Genomic DNA, 17742 nt, shown 5'->3' on the forward strand with positions numbered 1-17742 from the left:
AATTAAAAATCAGGTATGTCTCCGTGTAAACCATACATTTTACAGTCAATGGTGTAGCTACACTACCAGATATCTTCGTAAAAGCAGCCTGCATAGTTGAGTGGAAGACCCATCAGCTAAATCTCGCGAGGTATGGATGTAGCTTCGCCCCTCCCTGTTCCGTCATTGGTCCCTGCCTTACAGTCTATGGTCCTTGCTGGTTCTACTTCTGAGCATGTGTATATGTGCCGCTTAGCTGTTAGCATTGAGAGATGGCCGCAGAAAAGCAAAACGACGCTAAATTGTCCTCCATGGATGAAAATAAAGAAAATTCACCGGATGGAGGACTAGGACTGGAAAGTATCCTTCACAGCATCAGACGTGTAGCAGTGGTTTTGTCTTTGCTCCTGCGAATCTATGTCAGGCGCAAACGCTAACGACAGCTTGCTTGCTTGCTAGCTCGGTTAGAAGATAACGTTAGCTAGCGTCATTAGGCTACGTGTCATACTGAAGCAGGCTGTCAGTCGAGAAAAGCAGATTAAATTGGCTTGTAACAAACTTGTTTTTTCAAAGTCTAAGGACGTTAAATTAAGTACAAATGTTAGTTAACGTGTGCTGCTATAGTTTATAGTTAGTTGTACCTGTTGTAACCTGAGTTTCAGTTGCAGCTAACTTACGTTTTCTGCAACATATCACAGCACCACAGTCTTCCAGGGTCTGTAACGTTACTTCCAGTGTTAATATCCTACTCATGTTCCCCTGGAGTAACTTACAGTGTGTGATGTAAATAAGGTGGTCCCTTAACATTGATTCGCAGTTTTGCAAATAATCAAGGAGTCCCAGCAGCAGCATGGCCTCAGGCACGGAGACTACCAGAGATACAGGTGAGCTGTGCCCACTGCCCAGTCATATGACATATATATATATATATATATATATATATATATATATTATATATATATATATATATATAAACCCCCATTAACTGGACCATAGCTGCAGTGATGTCTGTGGTGAACTGTTTAGGATTGTATAGCTGTTCACAAAGAGAACCACAGTGTTTCCATGATCACAAGCCAAATCTGTTTTTGTTGTTTGTTAATTGACCTCAACATTCATCAGTGACATTTTTTTTCTCCAACATCCTGTGTATATTAACAGTATTTATTTTGGAGACCAAATTCTTGTTTTATACATTGAGAAGCTGTTTGCATGAAAACTTCTGACCAATGTTTCACATGAGACTGTGCTGGCTTTTTTTTTTTTTTTCTGACTTGTACAATGTAATGCAGTTAAATGCAACAACAAAGTGGCTACGCAGTGAATCTTACATGCATCATTGTCACTACTTAACCTTAAAGTGTCTTGAATAAATCTAGAATGATAACACATTTAGGTTAATCTTTTTTTTTTTTTTTAAGAAAACCCTGGTATTTGTATTGGTTAAAATGTACATGTGTGCATTATTAATGTAATGTAACCATCTTTATGTAACTGTGTGCAGGGGTTACTGCTCCCGCAGACTGCGTCGCCTGCGCAAGACTCTTGGCTTCAGGATGGGCAACCGACATAAATTCATTGGGAAGAAAATAACTGTTGAAATGCTTTCTGACAGCAGGTGAGGAATGGAAAGTCTGAGCCGGACATTCATGTGGAGTTAACTGGCTGATGTTAAGGAAGAGCCTCATATAAAGTAAATAACGATTTGACATACAAACCCGGTGTTTTGAGGCAGGATAATAAATGCACATCACAGAGGGGTTTGGCTGGCTCCTACAAAAATGTAGAGCCGTGTTGTCATCTAGTTTGGTACACCTCGCTACTTAAACCCCTGATTGAACTAGACCTTATCAATCTATTTGCTGAAGGTACACTGCTGACTGTGTCGACTTCTAATAGAAATTGAATTGATTGTGTCCACTTTAAATGGTTAGAATATGCTGCTAAACAACCGATGAAATGACCTCCCTTTCTTCAGGTATCTATTGTTGGTTTTGATGGAGGCAGAGCGCGCATGGAGTTACGCCATGCAGCTGAAGCAGGAGGCCAACACAGAGCCACGTAAGCGCTTCCACCTGCTTGCAAGACTACGCAAGGCTGCCAAGCACAGCGAAAAGTTGGAGAAGCTCTGTGAGAGCCCCCGTGTTGACGCCAAGACCAAACTTGAGGCACAGGTACACAATACAAAGTCCCCTTTCAACCTGCTTCTAAAGATGCAGTAAAGGTGAATACTGTAAGAAAAGGGGTATATATGAGCTATAAGGTTCATACGGTCCAAAAGTGGTCTCAACCTTTGTCATATTGCCCTTTGACTTTATATTCTATTTTTTGGTTGCTATGTATGTAGTCTCGAATTGCCGGACCTATCTCCACAGCGCTGTGGAGATAGGTGTGGCTACGCCACAGAAATTCTAGGATAGGAAAATCGAATTGGATTAATTGCATTTTTTATTTATTTATTTATTTTTTAAACCAATCACAATCATCTTAGGCGCTAAGCTCCGGATGCAGTGACGGTAGCTCTGCAAAATAGTCTCGGGAAGGAACTTATTTTGGTGGAACATTTGCAACCTGCAAAAGAAAACGCCACGTACAATTATAAATTAAGTTAACTGTTCACAAATACAGTAACGTGAGCTATTTAAATCAGCTGTCTACATGGTTAAATGTAATTGGCTCTTATCGGTGTATCGCCGTGTGTACTTTGTCCACAGCAATCGGTCCCAAATATTCTTTAAAACATGCCATTTTCAGCATATATTGTGATTATGATTCTGATTATTGTTCTTACAACAGCCACTAATAATAGCTCATATATTTTATTTCAGGCCTACACTGCATACCTGACTGGTATGGTGGAGTTTGAACTGCAGGAGTGGAAGCTTGCCATGGAAGCCTTCAACAAGTGCAAGTGAGTTTGAACATCCCAACAGTTTCTTAATACATTGGCAGAATAAGTGGCTGTTCATCTGATGTATGAATTTTAATGACCTTTGGGAGATTTTAAACAATCAAATTTTTGTCTTTTTAGGACCATCTATGAAAAGCTTGCCAGTGCTTTCACTGAGGAGCTGGCAGTTCTGTATCGCCAGCGTGTGGACGAGATATCACCCAACATCCGCTACTGTGCTTACAACATTGGTGAGTAACGCGCACATACGGGGAACATTTATTCCAAAAACATAATTGACGGCTATCTTGTTAGACTTGTTTTAGGCATCCTGAGACATTGTTCACAAACTGGATATGTCCCAAAGCTCATAGAGCGAACACACACACACACACACACACACACACACACACACACACACACACACACACACACACACACACAGACAGAGAGTAACCTGATTTAAGTTTTTTTTCTGCCTGATTGCAGGTGACCAGAACGCCATCAATGACTTGATGCAGATGAGACTGACTGGTGGTGGAGGAGGCATGATGGCTGAGAAACTAGAGGTAAACATACAGGAGTTGGACATTAGTTCACACCATATCGGCTGGAACACACACACACACACACACACACACACACACACACACACACACACACACACACACACACACACACACACACACACACACACACACACACACACTCTCCTTAACTTTGGTCCAAATAAAATGTGACCTGAGCAAATTTGTGTGCATATATTACTAGGGGTGTGACTTGCCAGAGGCCTCACGATACGATATCATCACAATACTTATGTCACAATACAATATTATAAAATGTAAAAAATACAATCTCTGTACAAACAATAGCATTTGTCCTTTTTGGCCCAGCAAACTTTTTTCACATGCTCTTGCAACAACTAGTAATGTTAGAAAAACTACAACACCAGACTGGATCTAGCTAGACCGGAAACAAAACAACAAGCACGTGCACACACTTGTTTGCACTTGCTGTATCGATTTATTTTATTAATTATTAATTAATTTTTTTTCACCCCTATATATTACTATATTTTTCAAGATTGAGTCTTCTTGATCAAAAAAACCTATGTTTTATAAAAAAAGTTTCATATGTTTTTAAATTCTCCTCAGGCTCTGATCACTCAGGCCAGAACCAAGCAGGCAGCCACCATGAGTGAGGTAGAGTGGCGAGGGCGGTCGGTGCCTGTCAAGATCGATAAGGCCCGCATATTCCTGTTGGGTCTGGCAGACAATGAGGCCGCTATCGCTCAGGTCAGTATATTTAGTTCCTGATGCATGTCAATCCCCCTTGACCCCCTCTCCTCACATTTCCAGTATCCTTGAAAAGTCTCAAAACGGGCATATTGCCTAAAGTTTGAGCAGAACACCTCTTCCTTCCAACAGTCCAGTCAGTTCCTTAAATGTTCAGTAGGTGGCACTCTCCTCTTCATAGTCTCACATATCCCATCACTGCCACCACAGCTCATTCCTCTGGTTTTCTTATGTCAGAAGGCTCAGCACACCCTGCAGACACACCTGTCACACCCGCAGCCACTCAGGTTTCTGGCATGCAGCCTCTCTCATTGTACGGCTGCATTCTGTGCATTTTCAGGTCACACATGAAAACAAGGCTACGCCCAGCAGGTCTCTATAGACAGTAGTATTATAATCATTAAACATCTTTTAGTATCAAGTGGTCCCTTTTGGTACTCAACTGTAGTGTTATGGTCTATTATTATGCTAATAGTATTTGTAACTGAATGTGAAATAACATCCTTATCAACCAATTTTTGTGAGTGAATGTTGTAAAATTAGCAAGCGCCTGTGCCATTTCTCCCAGATTGCTCAATAAAAGTCAGAGTATTTGTCTCACACATGGGCCCCTGGGGACAGGAAACGCCATATTTGGCCATGCATCAGTCCTAGTAGGAGAGTTTCGTCAACTCCTCCCTCCTTTAATCAGTTTATCTGCCGAGAGAGAGAATATGCTTGACAGGTTGAGCCAGTCATGCTAGGCGTTGACAGGGTGTTAGCATGAGTGTGTGGCACTAAATAACATCAGGCTTCTGGCTGGATAAGAGCAGCCGTATGACCGGTCTATCAATTATCACCATGAAGAATTTTTCTCGTAACATTCTTCCACGGTGTTTCTTCCAAAGGGTTTATTTTTGTCCCTTTTGATGTGACAATAATTTCCTCCATAAAAGTGTTTAACGACTTTTACATGAGTTTAAAACAAATGAAACTGTATCAATATTTCTTTTGTCATTAATTGTCACATTTTCCCTTTTACAGTTATCCAACATTAGCCTCGTGAGACCGTCTTGATCTCGCAAGCTTCAGTTTTCCACTCGCAGATCAGTATGGCATCTTGAGATAGAGAAAATTTGGAGCCGTTCGCCAAACGACCGACCAATCAGCGTTGGTTTTGAGGCGGGTTTAGGTGGTTATAGACAGATGGTTTATCCAATCAGCTAACCAGTATTTTCAGACAGCAGTAGCCCTAATTCTGTTAGCTTCTCGAAATGCTTTTTTCTCTTGGATCCTTTTGGAATATGGACCGGGAACCTGAAATGGTGCCTTTTTATTTTATTAACGGCAAATCTCCTCTACCGACATGTTGCTTGCTTGCTGAGCTAACGAGCTATGCTTTGCCTGCAGCAGCAAGGGCTTGTGGTTGTATTTTCATACACTTCGTTGATCTGATTGGTTGATTTGGCCCGTCTATCACCAACATAGGTAGTGATAGACAGATGGTTTATCCAATCAGCTAACCAGTATTTTCGCCCTTTCCCAAAAGTTCTCCAATGGTAAGTTCCCAGATGGATATGCCGAGCAAACGCAAAGCAATCCATCTGGCGGAGTCAGGTTAATCCAACATGACTTCTTTCTTTAAATGTGAACATGATATGTCATGTAGACATCTGAGACTATTGTAGAGTATGGCAGGCCTATAGTAAGCGTGTGTTGATGAAAGGTGAGGTGAAGACAATCCTGTCATTCACAAAGATTTGAATCTGAAACTCCAGAGTGTGATTGCTGATGAGTTGTGTGCAGGAATGTATCGGCAGCCTGCTGGGCCACATACCTGTGCCTCTCCCCCAGTTACCCACAGTCACATCCGCTTAAACGTTTGCTCTTTTTATGTCAAACCACTACTACTTCTAAATGGATGAAATATTTGTTTGCATGATTGACTTTTATTAATGCAAGTGCAGCTTAAATGGTGAGAATGTGATTGTGTGTATGTCTGAGTTCAGATATTGAGGCCAATGTGTCTACATATTTTTCTTGTAACATTCTTTTAATGTTATTTTTTTAAGACCTTTTTGATTAACCTAAATCAAAGGGTACTTTTAAACTCAAGTCTTCATCTTCCAAATTCCTCTCGATGTGAAACCTGTTGACATAGTTTCGTGATTTATTTTTCTTCCTTAAGTCTTTCTGCACCTTTTGTCCTTTCATTGTCTCTGTTTCATAAAACTAAGACTACATACTGTTTAAGGCACTGATTGTGCTATGCATTTTTTTTTTTGACTGTATACTTATAAGGGATTAACTAATCTGATCTGGTGAAGCAGTATAAATGCTGATACATACCATATTAAGCAGAGCGGGTATCAGCCAGATGTGACCGGTTCACATCAAATACTTTCTGTTTCAGTTTTCTGGTCTGCTTAGTTTATGTGCTGTAGTGAGCTAATGCTCATGCATTAACCTATTATTACTGCTGATAGTACACCATCCTTTCCTGCACGTGCTTCATACCAAATGCATTTTAATGTGAAGGTAATATTCTTTTACTATGAAACAGTGGAAGACAGTGATAAATAGCCCCTATGTTCCACTGTAGATGTTAATCTATAGATGTTAATTATTGTTATGTTATTATTGTTATTATATGCAGACAGCTAACGAGGAGACCAAAGAACATCTGTATGAGACCCTGCTGGCCGAGTGCAGAGACACCATCCAGGCTGTGAGAGAGGAACTCAAGAGTGAGGCGGTAAGATACAACAGGTTCAAAAGTTGACATACTCAGACATGAAAATCACTCACCTTTCGGCGAAATTCGCGTTTTGAAACCAAAAAGGGTGACCTACGTGAATCATGTAGATTCGATGAGAACATGTTTAAGGGGGGGGTGCTTCTGCAGCTCATGTTGAAGGAAGATACTGGACGGCAGCAGCAGTAAGAAAGTGCTTGCTAGTCATTAGATGCTAGTCACAAAGCTTCAGTCCGTGCACTCTGTCATACGAGTACTTTACCGGCAACTACCGCTACGACTGCACCTGTACTGACCGACCGTGATACAAACAATATGTGTGTGCACCTTCATAGCGGAACGTGATTTGTCATTAACGATGGCCACTGTGTAAAAGCTAACTGAAGCCCAAACTGCCTTGACAAAGCTGTCTGTTTGGAATCAGCATGGCAGGTATTTAAACATAACAGCCTTGTCCCAGAGTCTAGACGTCTAGCTATATGAAAAGATAAACAATAGACATTTTTAATAAATGTAAATAAAGCAGCTAATATCAACATGGACAAAATCATGAATGTACTAATTCACTTTTTTGATGATGACCTGGCCAAAGTAGTAAAGTTTAGTTTTCACAATGATTCATTGTAGGATTATGATATTATTGCAATATGTAAATCCACATTCACTCTTTATTTAACATATGGTTGGAAGAAGTAAAAATTGATCCAAAACTTTTTAGTTTCTAAAAATTATGACTTTTATTATTGTGTAATGTCAGAAGGACTTTAACTGTTTTGCCAGTCAAATTAACTTTAATGAGTGCATATTGAAATATTACACTGTTGGTTGGCAAAAAATGCATCTCAAAATGCATCAGATTGATACTTTAAAATATGGAATATTTAAAATTTTCTTCCGGGGGAGCATGCCCCCGGACCCCCCTAGAGGGTTAATATCCTTCTCACCGTTTTCACCCCTGACCGATTTTCATGCCTGCATACTTCGGGATGATTGCTAACCGGTCAGATTCATCAATTTGACAGAATACAAGAATGTGACCAGTTTTTTTTTTTCTTGTAATTATTGCTCACCTTTTGTAGAAGCAGCGAGAGAGGAGCTCTGATGCTGACAGCAGCAAGGTGTCCAACCTGCAGTTCCTGCACAGGTATAAGAAACGCTTGTTCTTGAAACCTAGACTTTTGTCAGTTAGCTACATTTGCTGATCTATAACAAAAAAACATTGGCGTGTAATGCCGACCTTACACCAAACAACTTTTCTGGGGGTGGCAGTAGCTCAGTCCATACAGAGTTGGGTTGGTCCTCGTACTGAGTGTGGACTGGTAGCTGGAGCGGTGCCAGTTCACCTACTGGGCACTGCCAATGTGCCCAACTGCTCAGGGCGCCTGTCCATGGGCAGCCCTCTCACTCTGCCATCTCTCCTTTTGTGCATGTATAGGTCCTTATATTTAGTGTGTATTTCAGGCCTGTGTGTAATGTGTGTTGGGAAAAATGATTTCCCTTGTGGGAATAAATAAATTATTATTATTATTATTATTATTATTATTATTATTATTCATGCTATTCCACGGTCGCAGACCAATTTCCAATATCAGAATGAAATCAGGAGAGTCTTGCTAGAGTTGGGGTGTGCTCCTGTCTTCTCAATAGTTTGGTGTAAGGTGGTCATAATACTCAGTCTGAGTCTCTTTTTCCCATCTTGACGTTCCAACAAAATCAGACGTGTTTTGATGTTATCGTAAGTCTTGGTAGTAAAGTTAAATCACATATTGTACATATTGTCAACAATCAATGGGTGCGCTCCTTCCAGCAGCACACTGGGTAAAGCCAGTGTTTATGGTTGATATGGCGCGACGCAAAAGAGGGAAAGTTGCAGATTTTCCAGTGGAGATTTACCGGCATGTAAACGCGGACCTCTGGGTACTGGGCATGTAAAGGACCTCTGGGTACTGGTGCCAATGTGCTAACGCATCACCCAGATGTGCCCATCACTGGGATGAGGGAGAAAACATATATTTATATTTCATAGCATAAGTAATACTTCAAAGAGCCTATTGTGACCCGTTGCCTTTTTTGGAAACTGTAATACAGACGTATTTAAAATGTTCCCCCTTTTGTCATAATAATAGTTTACTGAAGTTGCCAGTAACAAACTCAGACCGACTTCTGTGTACTGTTAACACCCCTAGTCAAGAAATGTGATTGTGCTTGTAAATGATAGTTGCTGTGTCAGATTGTGCGATCGTATTCTGTGGCTGTAACAATTATTTTTAACTATTGATTTTTCTGCTAATTCATCATTTTTATCTGTTAAATATCAGAAAATTGTGAACAATGCTCATTGTAATTTCCCATAGCCTAAGGTGTCCTTTTCAGAGTGCTTATTTTTTTCAACCAACAGCCAAAACCCCAAAGATGTTTAGTATAAATAAGTCTTTCCACCCTCTAATTCCCTCTTACATTTATCTCCTAATAAGTGAATCATAAATGTGCTGTTGGTCTCCTCTCCCAGTTACCTGACCTACATTAAGCTGTGTACGTTGGTGAAGAGGAATGAGAGCATGGCCCATACTCTGCAGGCTAAACTGAAGGAACCCGAAGCCGACGAGAACAAGCGAGGGCCCCGTCCGCAGGATCTCATACGCCTCTACGACATCATCCTGCAGGTAAATATCTGGACAATAAATGGCCTATATTATCTTTTTAATCATAAGGTTCTGCATGTATGGAGAAGTAATTTAAAAAATAAAGATGGATAGAAATGTGTGTTTCTGAGCTTGTAATATGCTGTATCCACTTTAATTGGCCATAGTAGCAGCATGTATTTCAGTTAGAAATTGGTTCCTAGGTGCCAGTTTCTCACCATAGCTGTGTTTAGTGTGATGCGTTGTTTGTTCTGTATTGTCAGCAGTGAAGGGATGTGTACTTTGCCTTGTTTGACAGTCTCTGTCACTTTCTTCTTACAGTTTAACTCACCTTCTGTTTCTCCCTGTGTCCACTCTCTGCCTCCCCCCTACACCTCCCTAACCTTCCACTGTTCGTCCGTCTCTCCAGAGTCTGGCTGAGCTTGCCACCCTGCAGGGCCTGGAGGATGACCACACCTTCCAGAAGGAGGTTTCCCTCAAGACGCTCGTCTACAAGGCCTACAGGTCAGACATTTTTGGGTTAACAGCTCCTAATCAAGAAATACAACAAAGATTCAAATAGTAAGTAAGTGTTTGTGAGGCAATGCCACCTTACATCTATCTAGCATTACATCTATGAGCCCACAGTGTACTCTCGCAGTTGCTGTCTTCTTGTAGTCTTGTCTTTGACAAGACGGAGGGAAGGACCACATTAACAACACAAGTGATTTGTATTTATGTATATAAAATGAATTTTATACTGTATACATAAATACAATCACTCGTGTTGTTAATGTGATCCTTCCCTCTGTGCTTTTCACAGGTGTTTCTTCATCGCCCAGTCTTATGTGCTGGTGAAGAAGTGGAGTGAGGCACTGGTGCTGTATGAGAGGGTGCTGAAATACGCCAAGGAGGTCCAGTCTAAGGCCAAGAGCCTCAACAACACCCTGAAGGTTGGGCATGTAAAATCTAATCTAATTAACCGCAATATCATTGCAATTTAATTCACATCGTCAGTACATGCAAATAACTTTAGTCTTGTGGAGAGAACTATCTGGAAGGGCTTTGAAACTGAACTTGCCATTCAAAAGACTGTTTTCTTTATCCATTTCAACTCAAGGAGATTGGTTTCCTTTTTTGGTCATTGATTTAGTTAAACCTGTAAGTAATAAAGCCTGTTACTCAGAACGGGAAGTCTCTCTTTAGATTAAGTGTGTGGTGTTTAAAATAGCCTTTTTATTTGTGATTCAAGATCAGGTTTTACCTATGATGAAGTGTGCGTTGTACACCGCGTCCATGGCGGTCACTCTCTTCCTCTTGGCGCGCTCGGTGTAAGGTGACGGCTTTATGGATCACGTTCGGTCTTCTCTTAGATCAGACCGGAGATGCGCTTCACTCCATCGTGGCGAGCCAGGTGGTAGATTTGGTGATCCCCTGGATGTTGTCACTGAACCCTTTACAGTTTCTGCTATCCACAATGTTACTGATGCATCACTTATTGATTCCCAAACTACAGTGCAGCCAGAGGCCCAAATCCCTAAACGTGCATATGTTAAACACGCGTCAAAAAATGAGTGCCGTTAATAGAAATTTGCGTTAACTCATCGCGTTAATTTGAACAGCCCTAATAATAAAAATCCATTATCTCTCAATACCACACAATTTCATTTATAACCCATCATGAAAAGATCCCCTTACGCGTGTCAACATAAACGCAGTAAAATAAAAAGGAAACAAACTCCATAGAGGTTGTTTCAGGTTTTGAAACGGATCCTGAAAGCTTTTGCGATCAAGTCTGTGACCGTTGACCGTCGTCTGTACTCGACCAGAAACGTCACTGTTGTAGCTCTGTTTTCTGCAGGATCTCCCTGATGTCCAGGAGCTCATTGCTGAGGTCAACGCTGAAAAATACTCCCTTCAAGCTGCTGCTATTTTAGGTGAGCACACCTTTTGAACTGCCCGTTTCCCAGCCCAACTCATTTATTTTTTACCGTATGACTGAGAACTTATTTAGTCCTATTCTTGTTCTACTTCGTCCTGTGTACAAGCCTCTGGAAATGTTTGTTTTTCAGATACTGATGAGACTGCTGAAGTTCCCTCTCAGCAGCAGGTCAAAGACAACACGGTAAGAGAACAAAATCAAGAGACACGCCACACCAGGGTTTTTCCTGGCTCACAATGGGCCTTTTGGGGCGGCACATATTAAGTGGGGGGTGTGTGGGGGTGCTCCCCGAGGAAATTATAAGCGTCAAAGACTTCATTTCCTGCATTCAGATATTTTTTTTAGGCACCAGTTGATGGTGAAGTCTTTCATTTATGTCAAGAAAAACACATAATTCTGTTGGCAGGTAACATCCGACTACACTTGACCCCAAAGTTTGTTTAATATGAAAAGGACTTGATGGTAATTTTTACCCAAGGAGCACGTTTTGCTCCAAAGTTGAAAAATGTAGGCGAGACTTACATAAGGTGACTGCTATTACTGTTGTAGTTAATTTGTACAATAATACAATCGTGTTATGAATACAAAACTTTATGAAGTATAATATATTTTTATTGATCAATAACTTGTCAGTGATGCAGTAGTTTAATGGAAAAGACCTACAGTTCAGCATGCATGGGAACCGCGGATTAATTGCAACGTTGAACCTTCATAGTGTGAAATACAGTTTAACTGCCACGGTTACGTGAACGGTGGGCAGCAGAGAGACGGAGCCTCTGGGGCTAGTTCATTGAGTCATGGCCGTGCCGATAAAGACACTGGTTTTTCATGCGTACCGTTCACATCAGGTGTTAAAACCAACTGTACCAAAACACGGAATTTGACTATTATTTAACGTGACTACGAGACGTTTTTAACCGGTTATGAAACTGTCGCAATTTATTACTGATGCCGTCAGGCCGCTGGTCACCGGGAGAGTCTGGTACAGCCTGACTGTAAAACTGAGATCCCATTAGCGCTACCAAAACTTTCTCTACGTGTGAAAAAACCCTGCAAACTAATATGATAAATGTTGAGAATAAATGAGAAGGATCATATGATTTCGAAATATTAGTGTTTTATGCTGCATGGCCAAGTTATTGAAAAAAACAACAACTCGAAAGTTGTCTATGTTTATATACTTTTTTACTTCCTCCTCCTTCATGCAGCCCCTTTGCAAGCGCCTGGAGACCTTCCGCCTTGATCCCGCCCTGGTAGGAAAGCAGCCCAATTTGGTCCAGTTTCCTCCCGACTTCCAGCCAATCCCCTGCAAGCCCCTGTTCTTTGACCTTGCTCTCAACCATGTGGCCTTCCCGCCCCTGGATGACAAGGTGGAGCAGAAGGGCAAGGGCGGTCTAACAGGCTACATCAAGGGCATCTTTGGCTTTGGCAGCTAAATCAATCCCCCAGGCTTTGGTTTCAACAGGAGAGCCACAAGTTCATGAGTTTACCAAAACCAACCAGACTTGGGTCAGTTGTTACTTAGAATCATTTAAAATTACTTTTATGTTTGACTTTTAGTGCCTAAAGTGCAAGATAGGTGGAGTTTGCAGTTGTGAGGAAGGCAGAGTAAGTCTAGTCTTCCAAGAAAGATTATAGAAAAGTAACTGAATCAATTTCCAATAGCAATATGACCCAAGTCAACCAGCCCCCTCTAGTAATAACATCAGGCTGCATGGGTTCCTAGATTACAGGCTGCCTCCTCAAATTGAGTTATGGAGGTGTCTGTGAATATTAGGTTACAGGTTACCATCCCATGGTCTTTAAGTACAGCCAAGTTGTTAATCTCATAATCCTGTCAGAGTAAACTAATCCATCAATAGTAGTTCTTCTTTTTTCACTCATGTAAGCGCCTTCATGTAATTACGTATTAGTTTTTTCTTTATGTGAGATGTTTCTTAAACATAAAATTTACAAAGTGCAGTTTTGTTATGGCAGTGACTTTGACTTAAAACAAAGTAGTGCTCATCAAATGCCATCTATATTCTGTGTAGTTCAACAAACTGAAGCCGTTCTTATCAATCATTATAGTTTCAGAAGACCAGCGCTGTCCCATTTCTTTCCTCCACCTTTGCTCTGGTCTCTCCTGCTTGTGATTGTGCATTAAGAAGCCAGTTTTTGATTTAAAACTTCACCCCATATACTGACAAAGTCAATTATTTGGTTAAAAGCCATGAATCAAAGTGTGAAATGTTTTTCTTTAAAAAAAAAAAAATGCTGGATGGTTCAGTGTTTTAATTTGTCAACTTCACCAGTCATACTGTATATGTTGTCCTGTATGACATTTGGCATTAAACTTACCATCATTTTAGAGAAGGGTCCAACTGCTTCAGCTTGTCTATGAAAGCGCAAGCAGCAATTTCTAACACCTCCCAGTGTCTCGGGTTTTCAAGGCACGTTTTCTACAAAGGGGCCTGTTGGCTGATGATCTCATAGTACCAGTGCAGCATTTCACACTGTAATTAATTTGTGTAATGTTTTTATTTTGACAATTTTATTTGCATTTCAGCAAAATCAATGTTGTAGGACAGCAGTCGACATTAAGAATGGAGGGAGTTTTTAGCGGCCTTTTTTTTTTTCATCACACTACACTTCCCGTTTGTCCTCATGAGTAGGACTTAAATGTCTATGGCTATACTGTAACTATAAAAACATTTTGTCATCTGTTTGCCAGTCAAAATGTTCACATCAAAGCCACACATTTCCTCTGATCCTTCAGAGACCTGGTTTGCCTGTGATACCTGGTTAAACACTAGCTAGAGGATTGGTTCAGTGTCATTTTCCCACTTGAACATTTTTCTGTTTTGCATACAAATTTTTATCAATTTCTTTTTTGTTTTTCTCCCCTTTTAATGTTTTATTTTAAAGAATTAAGATTGACGTGCTGGAATAGTTCCAGCACTGTACCTCGATTGGCCTGAAAAGAAACAGGTAGTCACGATCAATAGTTGTTGGAAACATAACTGGAAAGAGAAATGAAATGGGAATGTATGATTTGATTTAATTTCCAGGCCTATTATTAAAATATATTTGCACCAAACACTGGTTTCTTGACTTCGTTTCTTGACTTTCGTTCACTTCTATGGAAAATTTGGTGATATTAATTCTAACTTGAGTCCTTGTGATTTAAAGATGCCCAAAGGACCATGACTGAGGGGAAAGAAGTTTTTTTTATTGTGGCTTTGTCTGTGATTTTGTTGCAATTACCATAACATCAAACCTCACATTACCTCACAAGTAAAAGGTACATTTCTAAAGTAAAGAGGTGTGTGACTGTTTCAACTCTGTTGTGGGTGTGTTAGGTGTGCATAGGATGCCTCAGAAGGGTGTGTGTGAACGTGTTAAGTCTTACATTGTGTATTTGCATTTTCATGAATGTGTATGAATAACGTGTTTGTTTCTTTTCCCTTCTACATTTTAACACCAAAGTATACTAAATGAATTAACCGACACACTACACACATGCATGGCATCTCTACCTGATGTTTTATTACTTATCTGTTATCACTTTTCTATACACACATACCCATGTCACTCCAGAAACGTGCTCTGCCTCCATGGACTAAAGATATGTGATGCTGTGGAGATAACTGGAAAGACCAGATAAGACAGTATCATTAACAGTCTTCTGTTTTGTTTTTTTCTTTCTATTATTCAGTCTATTCACACCTTTTATTTTGCAGTTGTGAGATGAAACACAGCAGTTAACCTTTTCACAGAAAAGCATTTCCATTTCCTTGTTGACATGCATATGCTTTGTTAACGCAGGTTGTACAGTACTGTACTTGTTTAGGTGAAAAAGCCCAAGTTACAGTACAAGCATCAAAGCTTTGTAAGATTGAGCCAGACAACCATGCTGTTTGTCGGCTGTGTGTAGTTTGGTGAAAGAGACCGACACACCCTCACCCACTTTTGTTTCCTCAGTTCAACTGTAAGGAATTTGGAGGTATGCGGATATTCCCTGCCGTGTGTAATGTTATGTAAACTGTCAAAATGATCTTGAGGATGTCATTGATCCCTTTTTAAATTGCAGAGCTTGGACCTCCAGTGACATCGCCGAACTTTACCACCCTTAAGGGCAGGAGTGCATTCTTAGATTTACAGCAAGTTTGTTGTCACTCGTCATGTACTTCTGTGTCATGTTGGAAGGGTGTATTACTTCTGATCATCATTTTAGCTATCATTTCATTTTATGCTATGCTTATGGATGGCAAAGTCAGTCTGTTGGTCAGACCACCACTTTGGTCCAGACTGAAATTTCATGGATGCCATGAAATATTGTACAGACATTCATGGTCCTGAGAGGATCTATCTAACACGCAAGGCAATTTCCATTGCCTTGCGAAGGACAAAGTTTTTCTGATTTTTAGCTCCGAACACCCCCCCATTTTGCATATCTTAACCAGGCTTCCTGATTCGGAAAACATTTGTTCTCTTTTAAAAATTAAAACTTTCTTAATTGGGCAAACTCCATCTGCTGAGGAAGACCATGTGTTTCGATCAACTAAATGGACCTTGTGATGGGATTTTCTGGTCAACCATAAAACAGGAGCCATATATAGTAGCTTCTTCCAGGTTTAGCTCAAAATATTTTCTCATTAAAGGACAAAAATATATAAAAAGCTGTTTGTGTTGTCTTTAGGAGCTGAAAATGGATCCACATATATCTCTGAGCTACTGAATGAGTATCTGTTTTTCCAGACAGGTGGACGCACCCAGAAAGAGAGAGAGACTGGCCTGTTTAAAAAATGTGTGCTCCCTATGCTGTTCCCTGCTGCAAAGAAAGCTGTCCAGCTGCATTCCTTGCCATTCCTTTTGTTGATATGCTGCAAAGACACGCCCTAATCCTGAATGACTAGCGTGTCTGTAGATGCTACACATGGGACTGTGCAGTGTATGATGCTGTCTGTTATCATTAACATTATTATTACATGCATTTCTAGAAAGTTCCTCTCTGGCCCACTGGTTGTCAGACACCTTTCCATTGTTGACTGTAAACACTGTGTGTTTGTAGCATTGGGTTTATTTGTCAGGGTGAAGATGGGTGTGAACAGAGCAAGTAAAAATCAAAAGTAGACTTAAAATGTAAAGCTGAAAGTAATATTAATAAAATGCCTTGACAATCCAATTAAACCCAAACCCAATTAGATGTACAATTAAAACATGTTGAATAGAAGAACTATATAGATGTATTTAAGTTAAATTGTGTTAGCCTGCTAAAGCCCATTTAAGAGGGTTTTGAGTCCAGCCAATATATCACAGGTTCATCTTTGTGGATTAAAGTCAACAGTTACCACATGGTGGAATATGAGAATATATGAAGACAACCACAATGCTAACTGATAAGCCTAACATTAGTGTCTGGTTTAAAAAAAGTATGGCAGATTGTATAGAACTGGAAGAAATTCTACTTGATTAAAGGAGACGCTCCAATGTTGGGAATCTTCCCATGAATAAAGAACTGTGTGGTGATGCTTACGATGGGTAAACAATATGATGGTATATGTTGTAAGGGGTGTTTCTTGTTAAAACCCACCTTCCTTTTCCTTTTTTTTTATAATTTAATTGTACATGTAACAGATTATTAAAGTGGGGATAAAATAAGGAAAAACTGAAAGGTTTGCAACAATCTTCTGATTTATGAAGTTGAAAGGAGGAAGGCATGTATGTTTTCTGAAAAAAGTTTTTTTCTTTTTTTTTAATCTGCTGTTTACCCTGCTGTTTGTGCATGAAATGTTATATGAATGAATCTGTTATTTTCATATATATATAATATTGCTGTATCAATCAATGAATCATGATTCAAATTGGGGGCATTTCATGGATTTATTAGATAGTGACAGTTGAGAGATGACAGGAAACGAGGAGAGAGATTGATGGGGAATGACATGCAACAAACGGGCACCCCAATAGCGCTAAAATTTGATTTGGAAACACTCATTGCTTTCTAACTTGATTTCTCCCAACTGTATTCAGTGGTCAGTGTGTTTTCCATTGGTATAAATAAAAAGTGTTTTGTTCACAACTCCCAGCAGGAATTTAGTGTCCCTCCTGCTCTAGGAATTAAGCATCTGTGGTAATCAAAGGGGCCTTGCTCACTGTGGGAGATCTGAGAGTGTGTCAGGGCCCCGATGAAAAGGAAGGGCAGGACCGAGGGAGGGTGGGAGCGAGTGCAGGGAACAGGTTGTTCCGGTCTTCCTCTGCAAGGTGGATGTCTGTGCGGTGACACACCTGTTAAC

General features: G+C 40.3%; 1 protein-coding gene across 1 annotated transcript; it reads left to right on the top strand.

Moving 5' to 3' along the window:
- Positions 1-176: 176 nt before the first annotated feature.
- On the top strand, positions 177-14543 carry srp68 (signal recognition particle 68). Its single transcript, XM_039797863.1, has 16 exons — positions 177-339; positions 797-863; positions 1484-1597; positions 1958-2153; positions 2808-2890; positions 3011-3120; positions 3359-3438; positions 4027-4167; positions 6803-6901; positions 7981-8045; positions 9411-9564; positions 9953-10047; positions 10346-10475; positions 11384-11459; positions 11595-11647; positions 12673-14543. The coding sequence occupies exons 1-16, from the start codon at positions 252-254 to the stop codon at positions 12898-12900; spliced, it is 1779 nt and encodes a 592-aa protein (XP_039653797.1). The 5' UTR covers positions 177-251; the 3' UTR covers positions 12901-14543.
- The last annotated feature ends 3199 nt before the right edge of the window (positions 14544-17742 follow it).

This window comes from Perca fluviatilis, chromosome 1 (assembly GCF_010015445.1).
Source record: "Perca fluviatilis chromosome 1, GENO_Pfluv_1.0, whole genome shotgun sequence".
NCBI lineage: Eukaryota > Metazoa > Chordata > Actinopteri > Perciformes > Percidae > Perca > Perca fluviatilis.